Source organism: Acanthopagrus latus, chromosome 4, assembly GCF_904848185.1.
Source record: "Acanthopagrus latus isolate v.2019 chromosome 4, fAcaLat1.1, whole genome shotgun sequence".
In the NCBI taxonomy this organism is placed as follows: domain Eukaryota; kingdom Metazoa; phylum Chordata; class Actinopteri; order Spariformes; family Sparidae; genus Acanthopagrus; species Acanthopagrus latus.
In genome coordinates, this window is record NC_051042.1 from 3,417,614 (window position 1) to 3,443,522 (window position 25,909).

Sequence of the window (25,909 nt, forward strand, 5' to 3'; positions counted from 1 at the left end):
TGAGTTCAGTAATGAATAAATTAAACGCACTTGATAGTGTCATGAAACTGAAAAGGCAGTGGGACTTGTTGCGGTGGCTGGGCGGGCCCAGTTCTGTCGTGCGCTGTGTCTGTGTGTGCGGGGGGTGTCAATTGAAGTGGAGGAAGAAAAAAAAAAAAAAAAACGCGAGTGAAGGGAGTTACCTCAGCGCTCTCCGAGATATGAGACCGGGCCATTTTCCAGTCGCTCCCCTTTTCTATTAAAGAAGAAAATCACGAAAATCAAGTGGGGGAAGAAAGCAGGAAACACGGCCACATTTGGAGAGGTCGCCCAGAAGAAGAGAGCTCTCTCCGTCTTTCTGCCGGCGGATCAGTTGAGATCGACACTGCATGCACAGTACTGCTGCTCTCGTGCGCGCGCGCGTGTGTGTTTACAAGTGTTTGAACGAGTGCCACAAACGAGGGGAAGAAGGAGGATAAAGCCAAGGAAGGAGGGATGGTGGACAATTCAGGCAGTAGTAAGGCACAAATGGTGAGTCGTGGTCCCTGCTTGGCGTCCCTCTTCGTTAGTCTGACCTGTGGCGAGCTGTAATATCCTCCGAAAGACGCAGCTCGACCGCCTTTTATTTACGCCGAAGAGTTAACAGTTAGCTAGCTTGACGTTACACTCTCCATAGGAAAAAGAAGAGAGAAAACTTTCAGAACTAATTGTGTCCTTTATGGTAGGTAACTTTACGCTTATTTTATAATCTCACTCACATATTTTTAGAGGAAGTCAAAACGTTAAAATGCCAAATGTGCTTGTTTGTACCGTGACTTTTCCTGAAACGTATAGCGCATACGTTATCCACGTATTTTGAGGATGTGGCAGCTAAGTTAGCTAAATGCGGAAAAGGTGTCACTTTTGTTTTCCTATCCTTTTTTTTTTTTTTTTTACCGTTTTAGCAGATTTTTCTTCTCACTGAAGTGGTTGTTTTTCTTACTAACATGGCTTGAGGTCAGCTCACCTTTCTTTTAACATTTAAGTTTATGCTGGAGGCTGTTTGGAAACCAGTTCTGGCGAATGTTTGCAATACTCATGAACATTTGACCGCCCTTACTTTAACACGGTGATGTTAGTTGGGGCCAGTTGTGCTCCCCCTGCTTTGAATAAAGCCGTTTAAATGTGTTATTGGACGACTTTATAATAAATCACCGCACGTAACCTAGAATTGCTAAAATCTTCATTTGTTTTTCCGTGGTCGGTTGCTGTTGTGCCTCATGTTTTAACGTTCAGCTGAGATATCTGTGTGAACCGTGAAACCTTAAAAGTGATCATCAGGGTTTCTTCAGTCACAGGTTTCGTATGAATTGGTGTGTAATTTCCCACATCATTGTTTCTTGCTTTTACATAGTTCTGATTTGAATATTTGCAGTGTTAAGGTGTAAATGCTGGGTGCCCTACGTATTTAATTTATTCATATGAGAAAATAAAGTTCTGATTTATTCAGGTGATGCTCAGGATTTTTTGCCTTTTGACTCAGTGGCACTCAGCTCCGGCCCCGGTTCAAACATTGACTACAGTGACTAGGTTCAGGGAGCGGCAAGTTAACAGATTTTACTACATGAACCTGATGAAAATTATGGGGTTGAATCATCACTACTTTGTTTGAGAGTCTATGTTTAAATTTGTTTCCATTGTAACATTGATTATTTTGGGGGGGTGCATGTGTGCTACACATGTCCTATTTTATCCTGTATAATACAATAAAGGGGTAATTAGATTTCAGTATATGGTAGGTCATCCATGACTCCCTCTCTTTCCTCCCACAGCCCAGCATGTCTCAGGAGCCTGGTGTAGCCTTTCCTCAGAGCACCTCTACAGGGGGGATGAAGCTGGAGGCAGTAATGGAGCAGCTCCAGCGCCAGCAGCAGGCCCGACTGGAAATGGAGCGCAAGGAGAGGAAGCTGCGAGAGGCCCATATCATGTATGCTCAGCAGGTTGCTGCCCAGCAGGCCATCCTGGCGGCTGCCCGGGCTTCTGGGGCCAGCTTCATGGGCAAGAGTCTGGCTGGAGGGGTCCCTGGTGTTGGGTTGCCTCCCCGGATGTCCAATCAGAGTAGTGTGGACTCAGAAAGAGAGGATGACGAGGACAGAGGCCGGGATTCTGGGGATGATGATGACGACAATGAGATGATGGAGGGGGACGAGGGCAGTGATGAGGATGAGGGAAGTGCCAGTGGTCTGGAGTTCCTCCGCAAGCAGACCCTTGCTTTGCAGCAGAGCGCCTCCCGCATCCAGGCCCGTCCGTTTGGCAGTTACTCTGCATCGGCCCCCCAGCGGGCTGCATCCCCACCTGTAAGAGTGAAGCAGGAACCTGACGAGGGCCTGTCTCCTGCAGGGCCTCATTCTGCTACCTCTCCTAATGGACAGGCGGACTGGGGCTTTGAAGATCACTTCAGACAGGTTAGTGCCTTGGCTCCTTTGCCACACTGTTTCTTCTTGATTACATCAATTCTTGTTTTGGTCTTTTCCCAGTTATGCCTTCCAAACATTGCCCCTCAAACTAAAACCAGAGTACCTATCATGCGTACAAAATGCATAAAATGACATTATCACTAAGGATTTACCTCTGCTGATTCACATCTATTTTACCTAAATTCAATGAGTCAGCACAGAGCTGCTAAATCAGAATGATGTTCGTGACCCAAAGGAGTAAGGCTTTTCTCAGTCCAACACTCTCCCATTGAGCTTTGTTTGATTTCTCAGTACAGCCACCTGCTGTGAGCGACTGCTTAATCTTGACTGTGGGACAAACCTCTCCAGCAGTATATTTTGTGAGAAACTTCAAATCTCTGTGGATGGTTTACCGCCGATTGGCTTTTGTGGCTAAAAATCCTCCTAAGTGACTCCTGGCAGAGGGCCAGGCTGGGGCGCAACATGTTCACACTCACTCTTTCTCTCCCTCTGTGCTCACGTTCTGTGTGTATGTGTGTGTGCACGTGCGCCTCTCACTTTCTGTCCCTCTTGGCGCTTTGCTCAGCCTCGGGTTTGGCTCTGATCCAGGTAGCGGAGTCAGGCAGGCCTGCTGCTGTGAGGCTGTGGGTGGCTGGCCGGGTCAGCACGAGGATTTTGGGTGGGTGGGAAGGTTAGATGTAGTACACAGTAGCAACCCGTCGCACCCCCCTCCAAGAGTTTCGGCTGTGTGCCAAGTGCACTTTTCCTTGAAGGTAAATATTTCTTCAGCACAGAATTACAGAACGGTGGAATGCCAACTGGGAGCCAAGCTGAGCTACATGCGGTTTAGCATCATAGCTTGGGACATAGCAAGTTAAAGAGGGCTCAGCAGCCTAAGGGTGATATAAAAAGCACTGGTTGCACAAGAGTGGGCTGTGTCAGAGGACATATCTGAGCTTGATCAGTGGGCTCGACTATCATGTTTCTGGGTTTTATTACTGTCTATTTAGAGACAAATGTCTTTGAACGGTGCTTCTCTGGACCACAAATTAAGGGAATGGAGTTTTGTAGAGTTAGGAGAAGTATCAGCTGTAGTAGTTGTAATTTTAGAATTGTTGTATATCCACTAGAGTGTCTGCCCTCACTGGGATCTGCAGCAGATGATTTAAAACATCATTCTAATATGAACATTGTATGAAATGGGAGTCTCCCTGCATTGTTTGAGCTGCTTATTGTCTATAGAGGTGTCACAGAGAGTGGAGTAGTATTATTCTGCGAGGTGGCCTGGCTTTGTGTGAACGTTGTCAGAACAGAAGATCACAGCAGTCGAGTTGTAGTTGACCAGTGCCCTATCTGAGGCCTGGTGTCTTTTATTAGGAGAGGTGGGCTGAGCCTGGGGGTTGGGGGAGGCATTATAGGACGAGAATTGGTCTGGCCTTTTTTTGTTTCCTCTCTTTTATCTTTCCTGTCATTATGTCAGCTCTGCAGTATTTAATGACGGCTCATCTCTTCAGGCAGTTTCAGGTTGCACCACTGTAGGGGGGAGGGGGACAGTGGAGGCAGGGGAACTGTTTTTTTTTTTCTTTTTTCCTTTTTTGATGTCATTGTCTTGGAGGGGCCAGAGAGAAGCCGGGCAGATGCCACAAATACCAACCCCAGTAATAATGCAGGGAGCACATTTATTATGTTCTAAAAGCAGTGACAGGAGGGGATAGAATGACTAGCTAAAAAAGACAGATGTACAGAAGCTCATTTACATGAACATTTACATTTCATGTCACCAGTTCCAACGGGTGGAGGCTTTTACGCAAAGCACCTTGTGCATATGACTACTCTTGTGCTCCATAGCAGACCATATTTGAAGAGTGAGGCTCCGGATTTTGTCCAGAGCAGCTCACAGGAGAGACTAACAGAATAAAAACATCAGTTCTAATTTTTCTGCATTTTTTATTACATTTTCATCATATGAGTCATCTCAGAAAATATCACAGAGTGTACAATAGTAGACATAAAACTAGATATAAGCCTGAAATACCTTTTTTTGTCATTATCCTAATACACTAGATTTTAATATTGAAAATAAGAAAAATGTACAGGGCACAATGATCATCAATTGTCATACCTCAGTATTTGTTAAACAGTATATCGCTGGAACGCTAGATGTAACTGATATTGATGATTGCCAACTGTTTGCTGTAGTTTCAAGACAATGGTTGGAGTATTAATGTAATGCAGACAAAGAACAGAGAACAACCAGTGCATATTGATGTAGTAACAAGGTAATGTTTACTTGTATGTAATATGTCTCACCCAGCAGCAACACTTGACTGACAACCATTTGATTAGTCCGTCCTGTAATCCGGAGTGTTTTTCAGTATATATGAGCTGTGAGGGCCCATACAGGTCAAATGGGGGTGGACAGACACGGGTAGCCAGTGTTTTCGTGTCAGTGATGTATGTGTGGTGACCTCAGCCCTGTCCTAAACAGCAGAGTAAATAATTGTCAAACAAGGGGCTGGACAAAGGTGTCGCGTGGAGAGAGAGACAGGGCAGGCAGTCGTACGGCCTCAGCACTCTGGCCTCTGCCGCAGTGGGACAGAGGCTGCCTGACCCCTGTAATCCACCTCCCCACCCCTCCTGCTCTCACACACGCGCACACACACACACACACACACACACACACACACACACACACACACACACACACACACACTCACAGACATGCCTATAGACCCCTTCACTCCTTGTGATAATCCCTGTGTGATTAATAGAGTTTTAATCACGCCTTTCTTGTGTTCTACCGTATGTGTGGTGAAATCACTTTAGTTGGATTGGCTGCATGTTGTAACAGAGATGTTTTGTCATATGCTGCAGGCGGTGTGAGTGCCATGGCTTTCGTTCTACAGGTTTACAAGTTTTACATACAGCATGCTGTTTGTTCCTGTGCAACCCTGCCTTCTGACAATTGAGACAAAGTGGAGGCAGCGAGCAGAGTATGTCTACATTTGCATTGCTGAAATCACATAAGGAAAGGGATGACAAGTCTAAAAGACACAGAATCCAGCTCTAGTACTTTTCTTATCACATCACTGGGCTTAATGGTAGGTGTTAGCAGGCACAAAACTGGACATCAAGCTGACAGATTGCTGGCCACATTTTAATTGTTTCTGATGGTGGTGTTGGTGTTCTTGTGTAATAATTTCCCATGACTCAATGCAGAAAATCATATTAAGAATACATTACACAATGTGGTTCTCTGTCATTGTGTCACAGCCATGAGCGTTAGCCTTGTAAATACTGGTTGTAAATTTGCATGGTACTATATTTAGCAGGCTCAACTATAAGAGGCTGGATAATTACCCCCTGCTGCCTGATTAAATGTGTAGTCTCTAATTTGGGTCGGATCAGAGACCTTTTTAATCTCAAAATGTTGTAAACCATCCTTTCGAAGCAAGTAAATCTGTACAAGATAGTCCTCTCAGAAAAGGAGAAGGCAGAACCAGTCTTTAATTTGAATTAGGGGTACCAAGAAAAGTGGTGGCCACAGTCACTGGGAATCTGTTGCTTCTGAGCCCTGCCATCTCTTGCCATCCTTGAGCCATACTGCAGCTGCTCAAGCACTGAAGCTTGTCTGTTGAGCCAGCGCTGTTGCATAATTTAGCTGTCGCCCCAGCAACACATCAGCCAGGAAGTGGGGAGCTGCACGGCTGCAGTGTAGAGATCAATAAGGATTGTGTGTGAGCTTTTAGAGGCAGGAATGTTTGGCCTTGTTTATGGTTCATTTATGATAAATGAGGTGGACATCGTATTTAGCAAATGGACTCAAGTTTTCATTTCGACAGTGGAACAGCTCTACCTTGGTGCACCAGGCTATAGCTACAGTGTCGCTGGGAAGGCCGCTGGATGTGTGAAAAATATACAACATTACCACCATGTCTGTCAGTTGTATTGTGGTGGGAGCCAGGAGCCTTCATTTCCTTGTATGTATGCTGAATAAGCCAGCGTGACCTGTTTTCTGCCTTTTGAATCCTATGTTGGCGTCTTACATGCCATAACTGTCAGTGGGTTTTAAATGGTGTACTTAGTCTTATTCTGTTTGCTGGACCTCCTGATGTAATAAGGATGGAATTACCGCCTGACCCCTGTTTGTACAAACCGCCCGCAAATGGAGGTCATTCAGATGACAAATAATGAGCAAGGCTGAAGTCCAGTTAATCATGCTGAACTGAAGTGCTTGTTAAGAATAAGAAGTCTTGACTTTAATGTGTGTGACTTGTATTGTCCTTGTCATGCTCAAACTGTTGAGCTTCATAAGGAATTGAAAACCTCAGCACTGACTGTTTTCTCTTCTGCTGTGAATATCGATAGGGATGAGTTCATATCACTCTGATTATATGTTTTACCTGACCAAGAGTCAGAGAATGCTATCGTGAAGTAGCAGTGAAGGACAAATTCATATGTGTATCTGTAAGTACATTGGTTACTATCTAACAGAGTGTAAATGCAGATAAGTTCCTTTATTAGCTTTTTTCGAGCTGTTTTTGTATAGCAGTTCAGCAGTTCTTATATTATAGTATTTTTAGAACTGCAAGGAAAAGTCAGATTTAACTATTTGATTGTCTATAATCAAAGAAAAGGGAATGATTTCTAAATCATCACAAATGTGTTGTTACATGTGTTCAGGGTGCACTGTCATATTATTTTTTCAAATGTTTTTTTTTAATTTCGTCTTGTGAATGTAAATCTATTTATTTTCTAAATTGTCCTTTGTCACTGTCATCCTTTGTGACTGACTTCATGGTGAGAAAAATTCTATTACTAATGGCATTTGTGATTAATGACCCAGACACTAAATGGTTAACCTCGTTTTCCAAATTTGCCCCCTTGGCTGCATTACTGATCTCAGTACATGGTTAAAGGTGTCTGATTTTAGCTGATTGTTGTGAGATTCCTCTTAACATTTTAGCTGACCTGTCATCTTCCTCTGTTTTCCTTCTTGTAATAATTATTAAACCAAAACATGATGTGCTCTTGATCTTCTTGCTGAACAAAGGGGTACATTTATATTTATTATGTTTAAATGTGTTCTTCGAACACTGAAATTATTTTTAAATGAAGGATCTTTTCCCAAGGTGGATTTTGTTTGTCCATTGATAACAGACTGAGGTGAGTTGTAGTGTAAACACATTCATTCATATGGTGCGGTGTTCCAGGGTTTTCAGTTTATTACCTTTTCCACCTAAATTAGCGGGTCTATACAGGTTTTTTAAATACAGGTCAACCTGCTAGAAATCGCACATTGGCCCCATTCCCACTTCCCGTATGCAAAGCAGCCTGTCTGTGATTTGTATCTTAAATTTCACCTCGTGCATCACAAATAACTAGTTTAATTGTCATAATTTTAGCCGTTTGGTCCAATAACCTTTTGGAAAATCTATTTTATGTTCTAATCTAATGTTATGATCTAATGTTGAGAACACGTCATCACTTTGCGCAGTGGAAATGCCGAGTTTACATGTTCCCATTGCACACAAAAGCCAGATCTTGGCATATTTAAGTGGGATTCTTGACCAGTGGAAAAGGAGTATTAGTTTGTAGATCAATGCTGTTTGAACTTTGCTTTGCCTCATAAATAGCAGGCATTTACTGGTGGGTTGGATGGAGACGGCCAGGCTTTTAGCTCTGGATTGCCTTTTTAATGGCATTTTTCTGATTGATGCTACTCATTGTCAATGCAGCCCGGCCGTTATGGCTGTGGTTGAATTGCTATCGGGATGGAAACAAAGGACCCACAATTGCACAATTAGTGCCGCGTAATTATATTTTGCACTTCCAGTTTCCAGGAGAGTCTATGTATAGGCAATATTGGAACATTTCACTTAATTTGAATTGTCTGTTAAATGTTGTATTAAAAATAGTCACATATGAAAGGTCTGACTAAGTTTTACAAATCAAACTATCAATTAATGAAGAAAACAGTCAACAGATGAATCCATAAGATAACAAAGAGTTGTTATCTTATGGATTCGTCTGTTGAATCAACCAACTACAGCAGTAAAATCCTGTTTTTTAATGGATGACTTTTAATAATATAATCATATTACATTTAAAAGTGAACAGTCTGCAAAATGTTTAAGTTTTAAAGCAAATTTAAGTTAATTAAGAGTGTTTTTACAGTTTTGTATTAGTATTTCCTGTAAGTAAAGGATTTGAGTACTTCCTCCATCATTGCCCGTCTATCAAGGTAAAGAATGACATTAATTCGTGTAGTTACTGTGGTTTTTTTTTTGTTAACAAGCTAGGTTTGCACACCCGCTGTCTTACTACACAAGTGTGTTACAGCCCTGCCACCCCTTTATGTCAGATAGACTATAAGCTAAGGCTGATCTGAAAGCTACCAAGTTTCCACCATTGCCATGGTGATCAATGTCCAAATCCATGTTGGAATATTTGTTTTCTCCAGGTGCATTAACATGGTGATGCGAGCTTGACCCTTTGTACGTGAGCACGTCAGTTTCATATGGGTCAACACATGCTCCCTTGTCAAGTTGACTTTTGAAATGTTGAAGGCAGGGATAGAATAGACGGTGGGCGGGCATTTCCTGTCCTTGAATTACTATACTTACTTTAAGTAATTTCCCCAGTTGCATAAAATATAACTAAATAATTGCTGCAAATTTGAGGTCACTGTTGAAGCTTCGACTATTCAACCCAAAAAATGGTATTCCGAATAGCCCAAGTACCAGTCAATGAGAGGCAGAGTTATGACCTCGCAACCCTGAGAAAAATAGCTTTGCCTCCTGGTGTGTGAGAGAAGAAACAGCATGCTGCTGCAGTCTCAGAGGAAAGGGCTTCATGCTGCACGGGGTAGTTTAGTTACTTTAGTCAGCCTTAACATGGCTTTAATATACGCTTAATATGGAAAAGCCGTGCCTTGTCATTGATTTTATGAGTAATAGAACGAAAGCAATAAAAGAAATAAAACTTCCCAGTTCAGGCAGTGTTGCCAGTGTGTGCTCCTGCATTCTTCACATCAAAGTGTGAAACTTGAAATGGATAAACGTTTCCAGCAGAAACACAGAGACTGGATAACCATAGCAATGGTGAACAACAAGAGTTTTCAAAGAATTGCCATACAATTATTGACAGTTGTTGCTTGCTGCCATCGCAGAATCAAAGCAAAACAAAAAGTGGTCAGTCTATGCAGGTTATAGTTAACAGAGTTGTGGTGGTAGTAAGCAGGTCTATTCAGTGACCCACCAATGGCAGTTAAACTCATTTTTATTTTTTAAATGTGTAGAATATTGAGTGGCAGTTAATTGTGAACCTTGTAGTATGTCAGTCTTCGATGCGAGTCTTTAATGTGCTAAATGCAGGCTCAAGTAACAAGAACTTTATCCGCTGAGATTTAAAAAAAAAAATATATATATATATATATATATATATATATATATATATATATATATATATATATATATATATATATATATATATATATATATAATATATATATATATATTTTTTTTTTTAGATTATTATTATATTTTATTTACATTTTTTGGTGCACAATTGTGGATGGCGAACATCTCCAGTGTGTGGGAAAATTAATCACGTGGCATTTTCAGATTTACTTTAATCAGTGTGGTGTCATTAAGGTGTAATCTTGCTCTGATAGACCATGTTTCATTTTGTGCTGACCCACTCTTAACAGCCACGTGTGGACGATTCCTCCTGCCCCGAAATAGAGGTATTGAATTTAGTAAGGAGATGAAGGGGGAGAAAGAGGGGGGAGGAGATGTTATGGAAGGAGAAGCAGGGTTAGTGGTCTGGCTCAACACACTACACTGCCCCACCCAGAGGAAACATTCCAGACGGAATTAAAGAGTTAACTCTTCAAACAGTGAACATTCCCACCGGGGGCTCCCAACAAGAGACAGGGGGTTTGATGGGGGTGGGTGGGTGCTTGTCCGTGTTGTTGTCAGGCCCCTGATTGGTGATCTTTCAATTCATTTCACTCAGTGTTGCAGGGGCTGTAAAAGAAGAAAGCCAAAAGGCCTGAATGGGAGGAGCTGGCTGGGAGGGCCTGTGGGTGCAGGCAACACTTTTTTTTTTTTTTTTAATTTGTCTGAGTCCCAAAGGGCACATCTGCTGCTGGCAGACGGGAAGAGGCTTTTTGCCTTGGGTCCAGTCCTGTCACCTTGTCCTGGTCAAACACAGGACTAATTGGAATTGTCTAGTCTCCCATGATGATTTTGCCATCCACACACAAGACTGCTGGATTTAGCATGTGTTAGTTTATTCATTCATAGTCATGGTCCTGCATCCTTGAGATGATGCGACAAATGAGTCACAGTGTCCTTCATCAAAATGCAGGAATTGTTTACACTAATAGTAACATTTGAAATCCGCACAGTTAATATTAAGATTCAGAGCCAAATGTCTTTTTAAATGGTGCACTGTGGTCCCATGGTTTGAAATCATTTGTATTTGTAACACATCACATCAAGAGCAATGTATTCTCAACCAAATGTATTTTTTTTAAATAACAGCTGTGCAAATAGAAACATATCCAACATTAAATCCTAAATCAACATTTTATTTACTGTATCAGTAGTGGGTGATCTGGCCCAAAAATAATATCAGTATATTTTATCACAGTCAGTCATGCCTCAATCTAAATTCAGTCTTTTTTGTCAAATTTGAAATGTCCTGTAGACTGTTTCCAGACTTGTAGCTTATGAATTCCTCCATTTGCAATATCACACTACAGATTTTATTTATTTGTTGATTTGCTTTTTGCACAAACTCAGCACCTGCCATGTTGCTAGCTATAACCAACATCACATTGTCCACTATACCTTACCCAAGGAAGAGCCATGTAAAGTAATCAGTTCAGTTAGCAAAGCCATCAAATTGACTCCACCACTCTATTGGTTTTTTCAAATGGTATGGATCCACTAGTCAGTGAGATGTGATATGAAGTTCGGATACAGAACAGTGATCTCTACGATTCGCCTGAAAACTAGATTGTAGTCGCCTTCAAGATGAATCACAACCCAAAATCTTTAGATTGCCCACCCCTAGTCTTAACTTTAGATCTTATTTAGACTTATACCACCTTCCTCATATCTTTACCCTCCTCAGGAGAGGTAGAAATTGCAGCTGTTGCAACACTGAAATGCTCATTTCCCTAGTGGTTTTATTATCTGTATGCTCTAGGGATTTTAGGCAAACATGCGTATACATGTTTCTGTAAATTATGCCTCTTGAAGTTTGAGTGTTCAATTCAAATCCAACATTAAATGCAGCAAGATGGGAAGTGTAGCATATGGCACTCTGATGCGTTTCTCTCAATAGACCCTATTCATTTTGATTTGCCAAGTGTACTTATTAAGAGCACATGGTCTTGCCTTTGTTTTTTGAGGTGTCTGCCTCTCAGCTCAAGTAATCGCTCCTGCAGCATCATGCAAATTACCTCTTAGATGACCCCTCATGCGCATTGGCACTGAGGGCCACACTGCTTGTCTCAATTTGATTGAATTGAAAGGCAAAAATTCTCACATTTAAATGCAAATGGTGCTTGTCCATTAGAGTTGTCACACTTTTTCCCCCCAAATCGACCCTGGAGGATTGACTTCCTTGCTTCTAATGGAAACTGAGCTACTGATGCCTGCTGTAATTTGATCAGTTGGTACTGAAACCACAAGCCCCCCTCCCCACACCATTGCTGATTCCATTCGTCCTTTAAAACCACTCCCACTCAGCATATCTCAACACCTGCTCTTTAATGAAGGCAAACAGAGAGAGGGGAATAGCCAAATGAAACAAAGACATCCACCAACCTTTTTGGCAGCTGCATGGAAATGGATCCAAGGTCATATGACACTGCTGAACAAAGTCTCCTTGAGTTTTATATAGGCAGACTGAATGTAGAGATATATACAGTACACATGTACACAGACTACTGTTCACACGTTGCAGTGACCTTTGGCACAGTATGTAAAGTCCTGTTGTCCTTGTAACATGTATGCTCTTGATATACCATGTATTTAACTTGTCTTTTCACCTGCACTCACATGATCAATGTTGGATATCTTGAGGAATTCTGATGATCCATCCAAAACAAAGCATTGTTTGATTTTTCCAGCTTGTAACCCTTTCAAGCTTAACATATTCGTAAGTATAACCATTCTCTTACATTATTCGCCACACAACTAATGGACAACAGTATAATCATTAAATTATATGTATTCGATAACTGTCATCACATTTAATGTTTTTCGACCCTCTTGTCAATGTAATAACTACATTTCAATATGGTTAGTCAGTGGTACTTAAGTACTGTGACAATACTTGAATTTAAAATGCTTAAAACACGCTTCATCAAAGAGTGTAAATGAAACCTTTATTTTCATATTATTTCATAAAAATGATGTCAATTTCTCAAATGTAAGATGTTGCCTGAAACCAATGAGCTGTAGTGTACAAGAACTTTGCCTGAAGAAAAGGAAAAAAAAATCTACAAAATTACGGACACATTTCAATACTCAATTAACAGATTTCAGTTGGTACCAAAAAAGGATTTTGATTCTATATGCTGAATCCATGTAAAATGACTTCCCATAGAAAAACATTTAAGATGGTTTATGTTGTAGCACTGTCCACATTGTAGGACTGCTACTTGTAGATGTAGAAGTCGTTCTGTGTTCTTATGCTGAATACTTGGTTGTGATCTGCTAGGACATAAGTAATTTTCACAATTTAGTGCAGGTAATATTTTAATGGACATGGATTAGCCTTTATATTGAAGACATTTATTAAATTGAAATAGCTCTGATCTGCTGTACAGTACAGCAGGGTTGCCACAGACAGAAAATAACACATTGTAACACTATTGCGGTATATTATTATTATTATTGTTATTATTATTATAATTATCATCATCATCATCATCGTTATGCCTTAAAATACCCCTTAAAGCAGTGAGAATGGAAAGTTTTATTTGTTTAGCACGTTGTTGTTATTATAATAAGATGTGAAATTTTACTAACACTAAGAAAGTAGAATTTAACACCTTAGATTAGCAAATGTACACGGTATGCGTTAATATCTGTCGGTTTCCATTCCACATAATGTAAAAAAGGTAAACTGTTGCAACCATGGGCAGCAGTTACAGAATTGTTTGCAGGTGGATGTAGGCTGTGTGTGTCATATTAGGGCTTTGCTCCTTGTAGAAAGGGCCAAGCAATGAGGAGGTGTGGAAGTGATGAGTGAGAGTTGTCTATTGTTAGTGGCTTTCTTGGCTGTCTTCTATCTCTGTTTTGGCTGTGCTCCAGGCTGGTGTCAGGGCCCTGTAGGTGCTAACTGGGCCACTGTGTCAAGGCCCTTGGGTAAACACAGCAGCTGACTGGGACGTTCAACGGAGCCTTGCAGTGGAGAAGGATATGAAAGTGGTGCAGGAGGCTTTTCTGTCTGCACAGTCATCGCGCTGCCTGCCAAAATCCTATGTAGTTTATGCTAGCATGTGGCCAAGTTGTGTGTCTGCCAAGTTTTCAAACATAGGCAGAGCGTAATCGTGTGCTTGTAAGAGGGAGCTACCAGCAGCGGAGGAAGGAAGAAAAAGAAGCTCTTGGCTGCTGCCCAGGAAACGTCACATTACACTAAAAGCAATGTGTTCACAGCTCAGCTTCCAACATTTACATTCTACATTCATCCTGCAAAGCCGCTCACTTCCTGAATCACAGTCATCACTTGCAACCAACAGTAAGGAGTGTGTCTGTCAAAGCCAGTGACTAGTAATCCCAAATGTTGTGCTATTGTACACGCTGTTCCATGTAGGAAAAGAACATTATTCCATTTAGCATGAGCAAAGTCCTGTTTGTAATATAGTGATTCATTTACACAGTATTTTAGCGAGCAGTCTTTTTTAGTCTTTTGAAAAAAAATCTCTGTGGCAGATCCAATGCTCTCTGCTTATTTTCTGGATAAAGTAATTTTGAAATATGTTATACATGTGTTTCAATATTTATATTAAAGAGTGAAATCAAACAGCTAAGCAAATTGATTTCTATCAAATTGTCATATTTCAAGGAGTGGAATCTAAAACAAACAGGCTTTTATTCGATGCAGCATTTTGCTTAATTTTATGAAAAAAATAATAAATAAATACCTCAAACTAGGGGTGTTTAATTCATCAGAAAATTTTCCAAATCACATTATGGTCATATGCAATATCCAAATGTCATCGTTTCCAGTCAATAATGAATCATGTAGCAATGGTAATATCTAACAAAATGATCACAAAATGATTTTCTATTAACGATATCGTGTAGCCCTCCGTCAGACTGTACACTTGATATTTATGATCAGTTTTTGCATTTAGCTGTAAGTAAACAATTTCAGAGTTTGCTATGAGAAAGTGTAATGCAGCTTTTTAGATGAATGTTTACAGCACACAAACTGTTGGATTAACCACTTGTATTAAAATTGAAAAGCTTGCAACTATCATTGAGTCATTTCAAATGACGAAAAATACACCAGGCTCTGAGCTGAGGCCGATCTGGTTAATAGACAATCACACTGTGAATAGTACTATGGACCATGTCAACTGCAGTCAATAATTTCAAAAGCCATGTTAGTAAATGATTAAAGAGTGGCACAGAAAATTGAATTATTAACAGCAAGGTCTACAGTGAAGTGTAGGTTGTTATAAGATCTATATCTTGTAGCTTGAAGAGGTTATCAGAAATGTGGCACCACTGTTTGGTGTCCTTCACTGTGATGGAGCATGTTATGCAAATCTTTTCTTTCAGTTGCACTCGACAACAGAAATGTAATCTTCCTTCTCTCATCAGACTTTAGTGGGATCTTTCTATGGCTGAAATGTACATAATGTGCATCAGCTCTCAAGGCTCTTTTCTAACAAACATTGGCATATTAATGTGGAGCACGGTTCAATAATATTTGTGGCAGATTTGGGATGTCACAACCCCCAGTAGAGCCAGGCTTGATTAGCAGGCCATCTGGTCAAACAAAGACACCTCAGGTTTTCCTGCCCTAAATAAATGTCATTAGAAAACCTGAGGAAGCTCCACGCTTTCAGTGCAAGGAGTGTGGTCCGATCTTTTTTTAAAAAAGTGGCAGCAACATTTCTTAGCTGATTGACAGCACACAATCGGAACAAAATCAGTATTGTTCTTAGTTGATCACCCATATTTTGGAATCAGACATCAAGTAATGCATATGCACCTTACTTGACTGAGCATCCATATTAAAATGTCAAGTCAAATTAGATTACCAAATAGAGCTATAAGAACTATGTATGGAGGCAGCATGATTTGAAAATCATTATCTAAAGTATTTGGTTTCAGCAGTACTGATATATAGGCTAGCTGTGCACCATGAGAGAAAAATTTAATTAAATAAAGCTAAATGTAAATGATGTACTGTGTAAACATCTGCTTTCCCGTAAGTCGGTGATTGTAAATGGTATATCTTTGTATTTATTGGTTTTACTAGATTCAGTATGCACCATATCATATTCAGTACTGTCTGTTTGTTCTGTAATCTATATCATATCCCCTAATACTGCAACAACCCAATTTCCACATGGAAATCATTACAGTTCTGTCTAATCTGATAAGTCTGCTGTGATGTCTGTTTATGGGTTCAACCAAAGCTTAGACCAGTAGTAAGCAGGCAGGCAGGTGGTTTCTGCATCTTGAGGCTGTCAACAATGTAAATATGTAATTTGAATAAGCATAATGATTTACCTGCCAAATATCATTTCCTCTAAAACCTATGTACGTATAAAGGTGACTTTTACAGTGTATCTGTGGTTGTAAGCTTGGTCAGGCTGAAAGGAGACGGCACATGTTAACATACATACGATGCTTGATTAATCACTGCTAAAATTTGATCTAAAATATGTGAATGAACAACTGATACAAATGGCACCACATTTTTTGAGGTGTTGATACAGTCAAGCAATGTAATGCATAATGTCATGAGATAACAATAAAAGGTAACTAGTTCACTGATTCTGGTAGTTTTGCTAGCATTGCTGTAGTTATCTTAAATGTTAATATTCTTTAAATGACACACTATTCAGGGTCAGTCTGCAAATATCGAAAGCCTTGAATTTGTGAAATTTGATGAACAGAGCTTTTAAGCCCCGCAAATTAGCTATCATCATTGGCATCTTATGCGATGTAAGCATTATTTATGGTCCATGGCACATGGTCACATTGTAAAGTGCAGTGTTGCTATACAAAAACAGTTCTCATTTGTCACTTTCAGACCAGCCAAAAGTTGTGGATGTCCAATGAAAAAACCACAGTGCCATTTCAAAGGATGGCTAACATTTTAAAACAGTGAACTTGGTAGCTCCTCACTAATAATAATTATGTTATGATTGCATGACTTCCATAGCAATGTCACACTGAAAATGACAGTTTGCTCAATGACTACACCAATCATGAGTCTGGTATGGTTTAGTTTCAAGTGTTTGGTCATCTTTGCTGACTTTAGAGTGTCCAGTAGAGATGTAGTGGCTTGTCGGCTGCTGGAGATGAGCTCCAGATGTGTGACGGGCTGCACCATCCCAGCCCGGGTCCCTGGGGGCCACTGGACTGTCAGAGGTGGAATGCCCCTGCACACTTAACGCTAGCTGAGAGGAAACAGATACCTCTGGCTCTGAACAGAAAAATCGCTCCCTATCGATTAGACTACACAGAAAGCTGTGAATTGCGCTTATGGTTTGAACATTTGATACTGCAGATTCAGAGTGATAGTCATAACACTAACTCTGATGGAGCAAACCATAACTGGACTGGTTTATATCCCCCACCCCACCCCCTTATACATCTCTACCTCACTGCCATAAGACACACAAAGAAGTAATTTACCCGTCTGACTGCAGGCATTGTGAACTCAGTCATTTTGTATGTAATTAGATTTGATGTGTCCTAATAGTAGTGAGGGTTTTTTTGTTGATTGTCAATGTATCAAGTTGCCAGCGCTGTCACTATAATGAGAATATATATAAAGGCCTATCAGGTCTGTGTGATGTCTCCAGCTGCCATTAGCAAGGGGGTGAAGTGGATGCTTGCTCTTTGAAAGATGTGAGATATGCAAGGTATTTTTAGCCAAAGCTTTTAGCCCAGAAGAAATGGCTAATAGCTGCTTTGACCTGAATCCATCTGTGTAGCTTTTATCTCAAAGCAGCACTGATTACAACTAAACAATAAAAAAAATGTTTGGTTGAACAATGTTTTTAGCCTAAAGGCAGCGAGAGAATATGAATTTGTGCGTATGTGAAATAAAGGCTTTGCATATTTGAGACAACTCAATGTATGTCACTGTACACTGTGCACAGAGCAAAAGTAATAACTTCAGATCAAATCATGGGTGAGGGGGCACCAGAGGGGGCACCAGGGGGTGGGGGGGGCATGCAAGTCTTTACATATTTTAGTTGGAAAGTACAGTCTCTGTGGTGTTGTATGGGGCATGAACCTCTACAGGAAAGGGTTAACTCATGGAGTACTGTATGTGGTGGCACAGATGTGATTCACTAAAATGTTTGCTCTGCCTGTGAAAGGGTCTTTGAACCAATGAGTGTGAACTTCTGGCCACACCAGCCTATAAACGTTGCATTTGTGTGAGGCAGCGAAAGGGGCCAGCTAGTGTAATGGGGGATGGGGCCTCTGCCTATGGAATGTGGTGTCTTGGTGAAAGGGCTCGAGCTGAACAAATGCAGTCAGTTTATTTGGCAAACCAGACTTGCTGGTCACCAACAGACGTGTTTACCCAGCAGCTAAACATGCAAATCTACCCCTTTCTTTCAGACATGGGTCTTTGTTGTTGGTTACAGTCTGGATGAAGTGAAAAACTGTGTTGATCAGTGTGTGCATTTTTCTTCTATGTCTCGGCCTGCCTATTTTCATCCTGTCGTTCTATCAGTTGCACCCCCCAACTCTTTTTCTTCTGTTTCTCTTTTTCATCTTTGTAATTGGAGTGATTAATGTAGGGAGGGGTGGTCTCGCCTGGAGGCCTGTTTTTCAGTGGCCTTTTTAGCACTGCTGAGACTGGGGCAGGTAGCGACATGTTCAGCTCCTGGACGTTTAGCCCCTTGTCCCTGCCACTTTGTCTGTTCACTCAAAAGCTTGAAATGTCCTCCAGCTACAGACATGACCGGACACTCCGAGGCAGGCTTCCCCCGGGTCCTTTGCTCTGCTGCTAGCTCCCTCTCATGTGATATGTGACCTTTTTTATGCTCCATAATAATTCTTAATGAGAGCAGAGATTCTGTAGTGGATCTGTCTGTAAGTAGGAACTCTACCATATGTTCCCCAGTGCCAGTGAGATTTACTCCTGTTGCATCCCACATGGAATCACGATTAGTCAGAGCCTTTGTTGGCAGTTGCGTATGGGCAGCTCACCATGAGATCCCTTACAGTAGTTAGCAGATGAAGAACGGCATCCACTCAGCCCAGATCCCCTCACCCCTCTCCCACCAGCCCCTCCCCACGGAAAGAGCCTCTACAAATGATTCCCGGGGTCCTGCTGCGGGATCAAGGCCTCAATTATTTGATTTGGATTAGAGATTGCTGCCCCCCGCAATGCTAGTTTTTATAGGCATGCTGAGAGGAAGCAGATTCGCTTTCTTTGAGAGCATGAAGGCAACTTCACAGATGGACTCAAACTAAAGGCATCAGGACTATAGCCTTACTGCTGTATCTGATTTAATCACATATCTGTTTCTCTTTACAAATGGATGCACAAATAACATTAATCACATAAAGTTGTCTTTATATCCATCTCAGGTCACTACATTACATTTTAGTTTACAATTTGGGAAAGAAGAACATGCGTCCTGACTAGTTTAAATGTGTTTCTTTTTCTGGGAAAATGTACAAAATAAATAAGTTAAACTACTAAGCATGTGTATAACCTCTTTTCTGGCTAGTTGCCATTTATCACTGTTGTTGGCTGCAATCCAGATTCAGAGAGGCCTTGATTGTGATTAGATTACTGCTGCTGTGTCTGTTTAAAAGATTTCCCTCGCTGAACTGTTTTGACAGGCAGCAATTTGGCTAAAAAAGATTAGTGCAGGAATGAGATGTTAAGAGTACCTGTGGGATGATGGGGGCTCTCCTGTTATTGTGAGGTCCTGTTACTGGTGTACAGGAATGTTGGTGAATTTCACTAAAGCCACCTTCCCTCCTGTGTCTACTCTGGAGTGCACAGAGACATGTTGTTATTCTCGATTTACTGCCTTGGGTTGCTATAGTGATTTTCCTTGTATGTGCATGTATTTTGTTTTAATTGTGGATAGGTGTGGCAGTTTACACAGTTTTTGTAGAGAACTACGATTTGATGAGGGTTTCCAATGGAAACGCTCACCCTGTTAATCAAAGTTAGGGGGTCTCGTTGAAGGTAAAGGGGTTAGGTCACCCTGGGAGCTGCGATCCCGCCCTCATCTCAGTTTTCCTGGTGTGGCGGTAGATGACTGAGGATTATGACTATTGACGTGTGCTGTGAGATTGCGTCCGGAGGGGGCTGGGGACTTCCCAGTGTTTGCACATGCAGGGCTATTGATTTGGGCCTCCTGTTCAATGGCTGTGGCCCAGGGGATTTGGTCTGTAGTGTGGAGCTGTGTAGGGTGGACACAGAGCCATGACAGTAGCTTGGAGCTTGAAGACCGGGGTTGGGGGCATGGCTTAGGGCTAATAGGACTCTAATATGGCAGATACACGTGCCTCTCTTAATTAGGCTTTGTTTAGTCCGCAGGATCACACTGTCAGGCTGCAAAACAATGACAGTTTCAGGTCTACTCCACATTTCAAATGAGCCATGGTGTTTTATGTCATCCCACTAGTCAGAGTCATCTAGCTTATTATTTATAGTATGTAAATGAGCTAATTCACACAGGTTCAACTCTACCTACACAGTTTTCAATTGGCTAGTGACCCTTTTTAAAGTGTGTGGAAATCTACTTGATCCAGTTTTTCCCTGAATTTTATTTTTTTAAAATGATTTCTAAAGTGAGCCTAACACAATGACTTTTTCTGAGCTCACTCTACCACCTCCTTGAAGAGTAGAGGAAAATCACATGACACTTTTATTAAGAACAAGCCTCTTCATCTAATAACAGCTCCACTATAAAATTGGAGAAGTGCTGTCAACATCCTGAGCAATCAATGCCATCCATCCCCCACTTCCCATGCAGCAGCCATTAACCCTTCTTGTTCCGGCATGCCTGCTGGCCTCACTAAAATGGTGGCTCTACTCCAGACATCTTTCTATAATGGCTGAATAGTATTACCCCAGAGCTATGTATCGGCGTGTGTTGAGTAGCTCATCTGATGCAGGCGGAGGGATATGCAAAGAATGTCAACTTGTTGCAGACAGAAGGACGTGCACTGTATTGTGCGACAATAATGTCACATGAACACACAATCCAAACACATGGATTTCTTAACTAGTGCTAGTTGGAGGAACACAGAGAAATTCAAATGCACAATTGTTATCTAATGTCAACAGTGATGGGAGTACTGATATTGCCTATAAATAATATTGCGGTACACAATATATAACAAGATATTTTGCAATTTAATCTAAAGTATGTCTTAAAACTTGATTTAATTGGCCAGATTTAACCATACTACATGATACATTTAACTGGTTATTGAACAGTCTCAGTTTAATACTGAAATATCTATATGACCAACATATGCAAATGAGACCATCAGCAAGATGTGTGGCTACTTCTTTATAGTAATTACAGGCATATAGGCAGTTGGATAAGTCATAACATAAAACAATCTTTAATGGCATTGTACTGAGGGAGAATTGAGCAGTCTCAAATACTGTGTTAAGAAGTTGTTCTGTAGTCTAGTTGCACAGTAGGGCACTAAAACAAAGTTTATTTTGACCTTTTAACCTTAACCTTTTTAAGCATTCTTTATTGCAGCCAAAAAAATGTTTTTTATGTACTTTCTACAAATTCCAGTCAGTTTTCATTCCACTTTAAGTGTTTTCTAACAATATATATTTGGTAAATACTAATACCATCTAAACACTGGCATGCGTGCACACATGCAATAATGAAGTGCCCTCTGGGCTGGCTAGTGAGCGCTTTATCAGTTTTTTTGAACACTTCTATTGCTATGATACAGAATATCCATAGAAGTAGCTGATTGCTGCTTTCCTGATAGACATGGCACATGGCAAACGTAATGTTCTTCAAAGCATTGTTTTCCCTGTCGATTATATTGTAGTCAGAGAATGTAATCTGGTACAGACATGGATAGATAGAGACCAACGGTTTTACTTCGTCCTTGTGGTATTTGTCCCGCCCCTCTTCTGCTGTAATTGCAAGGCTGGGTAAAAAAGTGTCGGTGACTAGTGCAGCATTTTACCTAAAGTTGAACATCATTCAACTCTTGGCAACCAGAGAAGAACATCAGTTGTGCTGCGCTCAATGCAGTATAGATGCTCAGCACATCCTCACGCTGCTGGCATTTGTAGCATGGTATAAATATAAGGTGCTCCAATTGCAAACAAATCAAAAAAGAAGTAAACACAACAACAACAACAAAAAACACTTTTGGATACACTGGCCCTCACTCGCACCTTGAAAAAATGACTTCACAGTTTATATCCTGTGTTTGTGATATAGCCATCACAGCATTCCAAGTAGAACAAGCAAGTACAATCAAGCAGGTACATCAAGTAGGTTCGATATATTGCCCACACTAAAGTGACCCAAACTCTACAGAGTCATACCATATAAATATATGACTCACATGAACACATCTAGCAACCATATCCAGAGAGAGAGAACTCAATGACCAGATCACTAGCTATAGCTCACTTCTGGTCATCAAACTTATTCTTAACCCTGATTTGCGCCAGTCAGTCACGTACGGCCATAATGTGATTAGGCCACCCACTGCCCGGCCAGTAAACCTGCTAACAGCATGAGAGAGACGCAGAGAGGAAACATGGGCTGCTTAAACATATGAAGGCTTCTGTTCATCCTACACCCAGCGTGCACACACACACACACACACACACACACACACACACACACACACACACACACACACACACACACACACACACACACACCAGCATGTGCAGGCAACCTTGCATGCATAGACACAGACATGTTTAATGCGTTGTTTGAATATTATAATTTAATTTGACCTAATTGAATTGAAGTTTGGATAAATAAACTCTCAAGCGTCTAGCATTAGGATGGAAAGAAAAGTAAAAAAGAAAAATCTGTATTGCAGTAACAAAGACACTTATGATACACACACATAAACACAAACATAAAGTCAGTTTAAACATTTAATTTGAAACAATTCTGAATTATATCATGCAAGCCACACCTTGTCATGAATACATGGGTAATGGGTGTGGGAACTGTTTTTGTTTTTTTTTAAGTAGTCATTTGTGGGTGGAGGGTTGGATGTGATGAAGGGGCTGAGGTAACTGATCATAAGGAGTGGTCCCAAAGCATCAGTATCCACTCTAACTTGAGAAAAAAACAACATAGTGTTAACATTCCTGAGCTGACCAAGGTCCCAGTTCAAGAGCCAACATGTCTATTCACGGTTAACAGCCTTCATGTTCCAATTACTGTGCTTTTTTGAACCAGCTAGAGGAGTAGCCAAGTTTTCTATAGATACAACTGAACTTTTTTGGTTTATGACAAGTGACAACATAATTTATTCTCCCAGACCCCAGGTACTTTGAGTTCACATAATAGTTAGTACTTCAGTAGTTTGGTTTTATTTTTACTGCCATCTTTCCTTAATCATCTCTGAAATGGAAGTTATGTTACAGTAGTCAGACATATGTGGGCTGGAGAAAATCAAGGTGGATATATTATTTTATTTGAATTCAATGGTGAATTACAACAAATGGTGACTGTGACAGTAATTTACATTCCACTGTTATTACTAGGAAGAAAATGGGTAGACTTGTAGATCTCTGAAACATCAGTGGTAATTTGAATCATTTGAAGATGGTGCAGAAATGATCCAGTCTATTACATGTAGCCCAGAGAATGTAGTTGAAGCAGAGGACAGGATGGTGCAAGAAGACAAAATCGGACACTGACTGGACAATGGTGTTCTGTCCCTTTTAGACCTTTGTTCTTGGGGGATGTGAGGAACACCTTGACCCCTGGACCCCTCAGGGACGTGCAAGTGTATGTGTGTCTGTGTGTGTAAGAGTGTTACTTTTGGCAGCTATTTAAGATTTAGTCATAGTCTTAAGTCTTTAAACAAAAATGCTTATTATTTGTCACATTTTAGTCATTTTTTATCCTTCATAGTTTTCAAAGAAAGTCATTACTTGTTAGTTAACTTTTAGTCACTGCTTTCAGTCAAAAGATGTAATGTTATTAAATGTGTTAGGCTAGTTATAAATGTTACAGCGCCCATACCTGATGAATAACTTGTTCTTTTTGTTACCTTTTTAAAATATACATTTTTAACAATTCAAGAACAGAATGAACAGTTGCTATTTACTTGTACTCCTATATAAACATTCTTGAATACTGAGCCAGCACTATTTTCAACAAATAACTATTATAGAGTTATAGAGTCTAATGTGATAATAACATTTTTAAAAATTTTTACTTATGAACATTCTTTTGCTATTAGTGACTCTATAATGTTGTGATGAAAGAAATGTTGGAAAGAAACAGATGAAATTATTACTAACAACAACAACATAAAGATGACAGTGGTAACACGTATGAGCATGCTGCAGACTGCAATACATAGTTTGTGAAGTGACAGACAAGCAGTGAGAGTCCACATCGTCCCCTGCACAGGACAGGCTCCATCACACATCTCAGTTCATGATTGGGAATAGGGATACATTACATTTTAACAAGTAAAGTAGATGGAGAACTGGGGGGAAATACAGCATCATGCATTTTAAATGTCTGACAGCCTATCACTAACAAGTCCCATCCTTTCTCGTCTTTGGAAACGAAACATACATTTTGTCATAGTTTTTATTATGTAAGATCCATTTTTAGCTCGTCGTCGTCTCGTCTTGGTAAAAAAGGTAATCAATGAACATTTCATTATAGGTTTAGTTAACGAATTTTACACTGGTGTGTTAACACATTTCTGTTCACCTAACACATCCGAGGACAGTAACCCAGCAGCTACTGCCTGCTCCTTAGTAGTTACATCTGATTCTGCTTAGCTAAGAGTTAACTCTTGTGTTTGAAGGCTCATTGTGATATACTTTGTACCAGAGCCTTTGGTAAATGACAGTTCACAGTTAATATAACTACCTGTGTGTCTATAATATTTGATCTTAAAGGAGCACTATGAAGTCATACAAACTATGATTTTTTTTTTTATCAGTGCAATATAAATTAGGTTATACTAAACACACAGAAATATTTATATTTTCACAACAAGCTGTTCTCAGAGGAATAAGGTCCCCAGAACACTGCCTGAAGCTAGAAAGATGGCAGGGTCTGCCACAGATAAACAAAGAACAACATTATGAAATTGTGTTGTCCTTTAAGGTCAGTTTGTTTATTCAGTGACAACAAAGAGAGTGTGTTAATTTAGTTTGTTAAGGCATAAAAGAAACAGTCAATTAAGATTTTCCTCTTCTATTTAAAAAGTTCCTCAACTTCTAACTACATAGTGCACCTTTTAAAGCAATGAGAAGTTTGAGTTTAGGGTTTTGTCAGCTGAGACAATCACACACACACACACACAGGTTTATCTAATATTTAAACAACTGGTACTGATATTCTGTACATTGTACATAAGATTAGTGTAGTGTACTTGCTATCAAGCTGACTGATGGTCTTTCCCATGTAGCTTCATGGCTCCTTGTTTGGTTATGGTTTGTGAGATTATACAATGTTGACCTCTGGGCCATTGAATATGGAACATTCAGCACGTATAAAAGTTGCAAAATGCAAAGTTATTTCATGCAAGAGCAGCCATGTGAGTCATATATTGCTTCAGTCTGGACTATCTTCTATCATAATCATTTATAATGGTTAAAGGTTAACAGAGGTGGTCAGATTGTGTGCAAAGGTCTGTTAGTCCTCCAAATGTACTATACCATATATTTTCTGTCATAATGATCCTTTCCTGTAGATAATGTGAATTTACAACAAGATGTATTTTTGATCAGGAACAAACTATCTCTGACTAACACAAGATGCTTAGATGCCAATGTGATGACATTTTTATAAAGTTTAAGTTCATCTCTATCCTTAGGAAGATTTTGATTTTGGACATTTTTTTTGTTTTAATGTGTAATAAGTCTATCTACTGTTCTAAATAACGGAACACAACTTTTCATGCATTTAACTCTACCCTGACACTCACTTGCAGTGGGTTTGCAAGTTGATGGGTATTTGTTTAGGGAGTATGAATGCTGACAACCGTTACACGTACAGAGAGTGAGAGGGTGAAAATGACTTGCTCTCAGGG

The 25,909-nt window shown here is 40.3% G+C and overlaps 1 protein-coding gene across 3 annotated transcripts in view; it reads left to right on the plus strand.

The window, feature by feature from the left end:
• Window positions 1–131: 131 nt before the first annotated feature.
• The window catches only part of LOC119017742 (AT-rich interactive domain-containing protein 3B-like), a 54,563-nt gene continuing 28,785 nt past the window's right edge, over window positions 132–25,909 (plus strand). The window contains exons 1-2 of one of the 3 annotated variants that reach the window (XM_037094685.1): window positions 132–510; window positions 1,791–2,423. In XM_037094685.1, coding sequence (XP_036950580.1) covers window positions 475–510; window positions 1,791–2,423 — 669 coding nt within the window. In that variant the 5' untranslated portion in view covers window positions 132–474. The other 2 variants (XM_037094688.1, XM_037094687.1) reach the window with 2 other exon arrangements.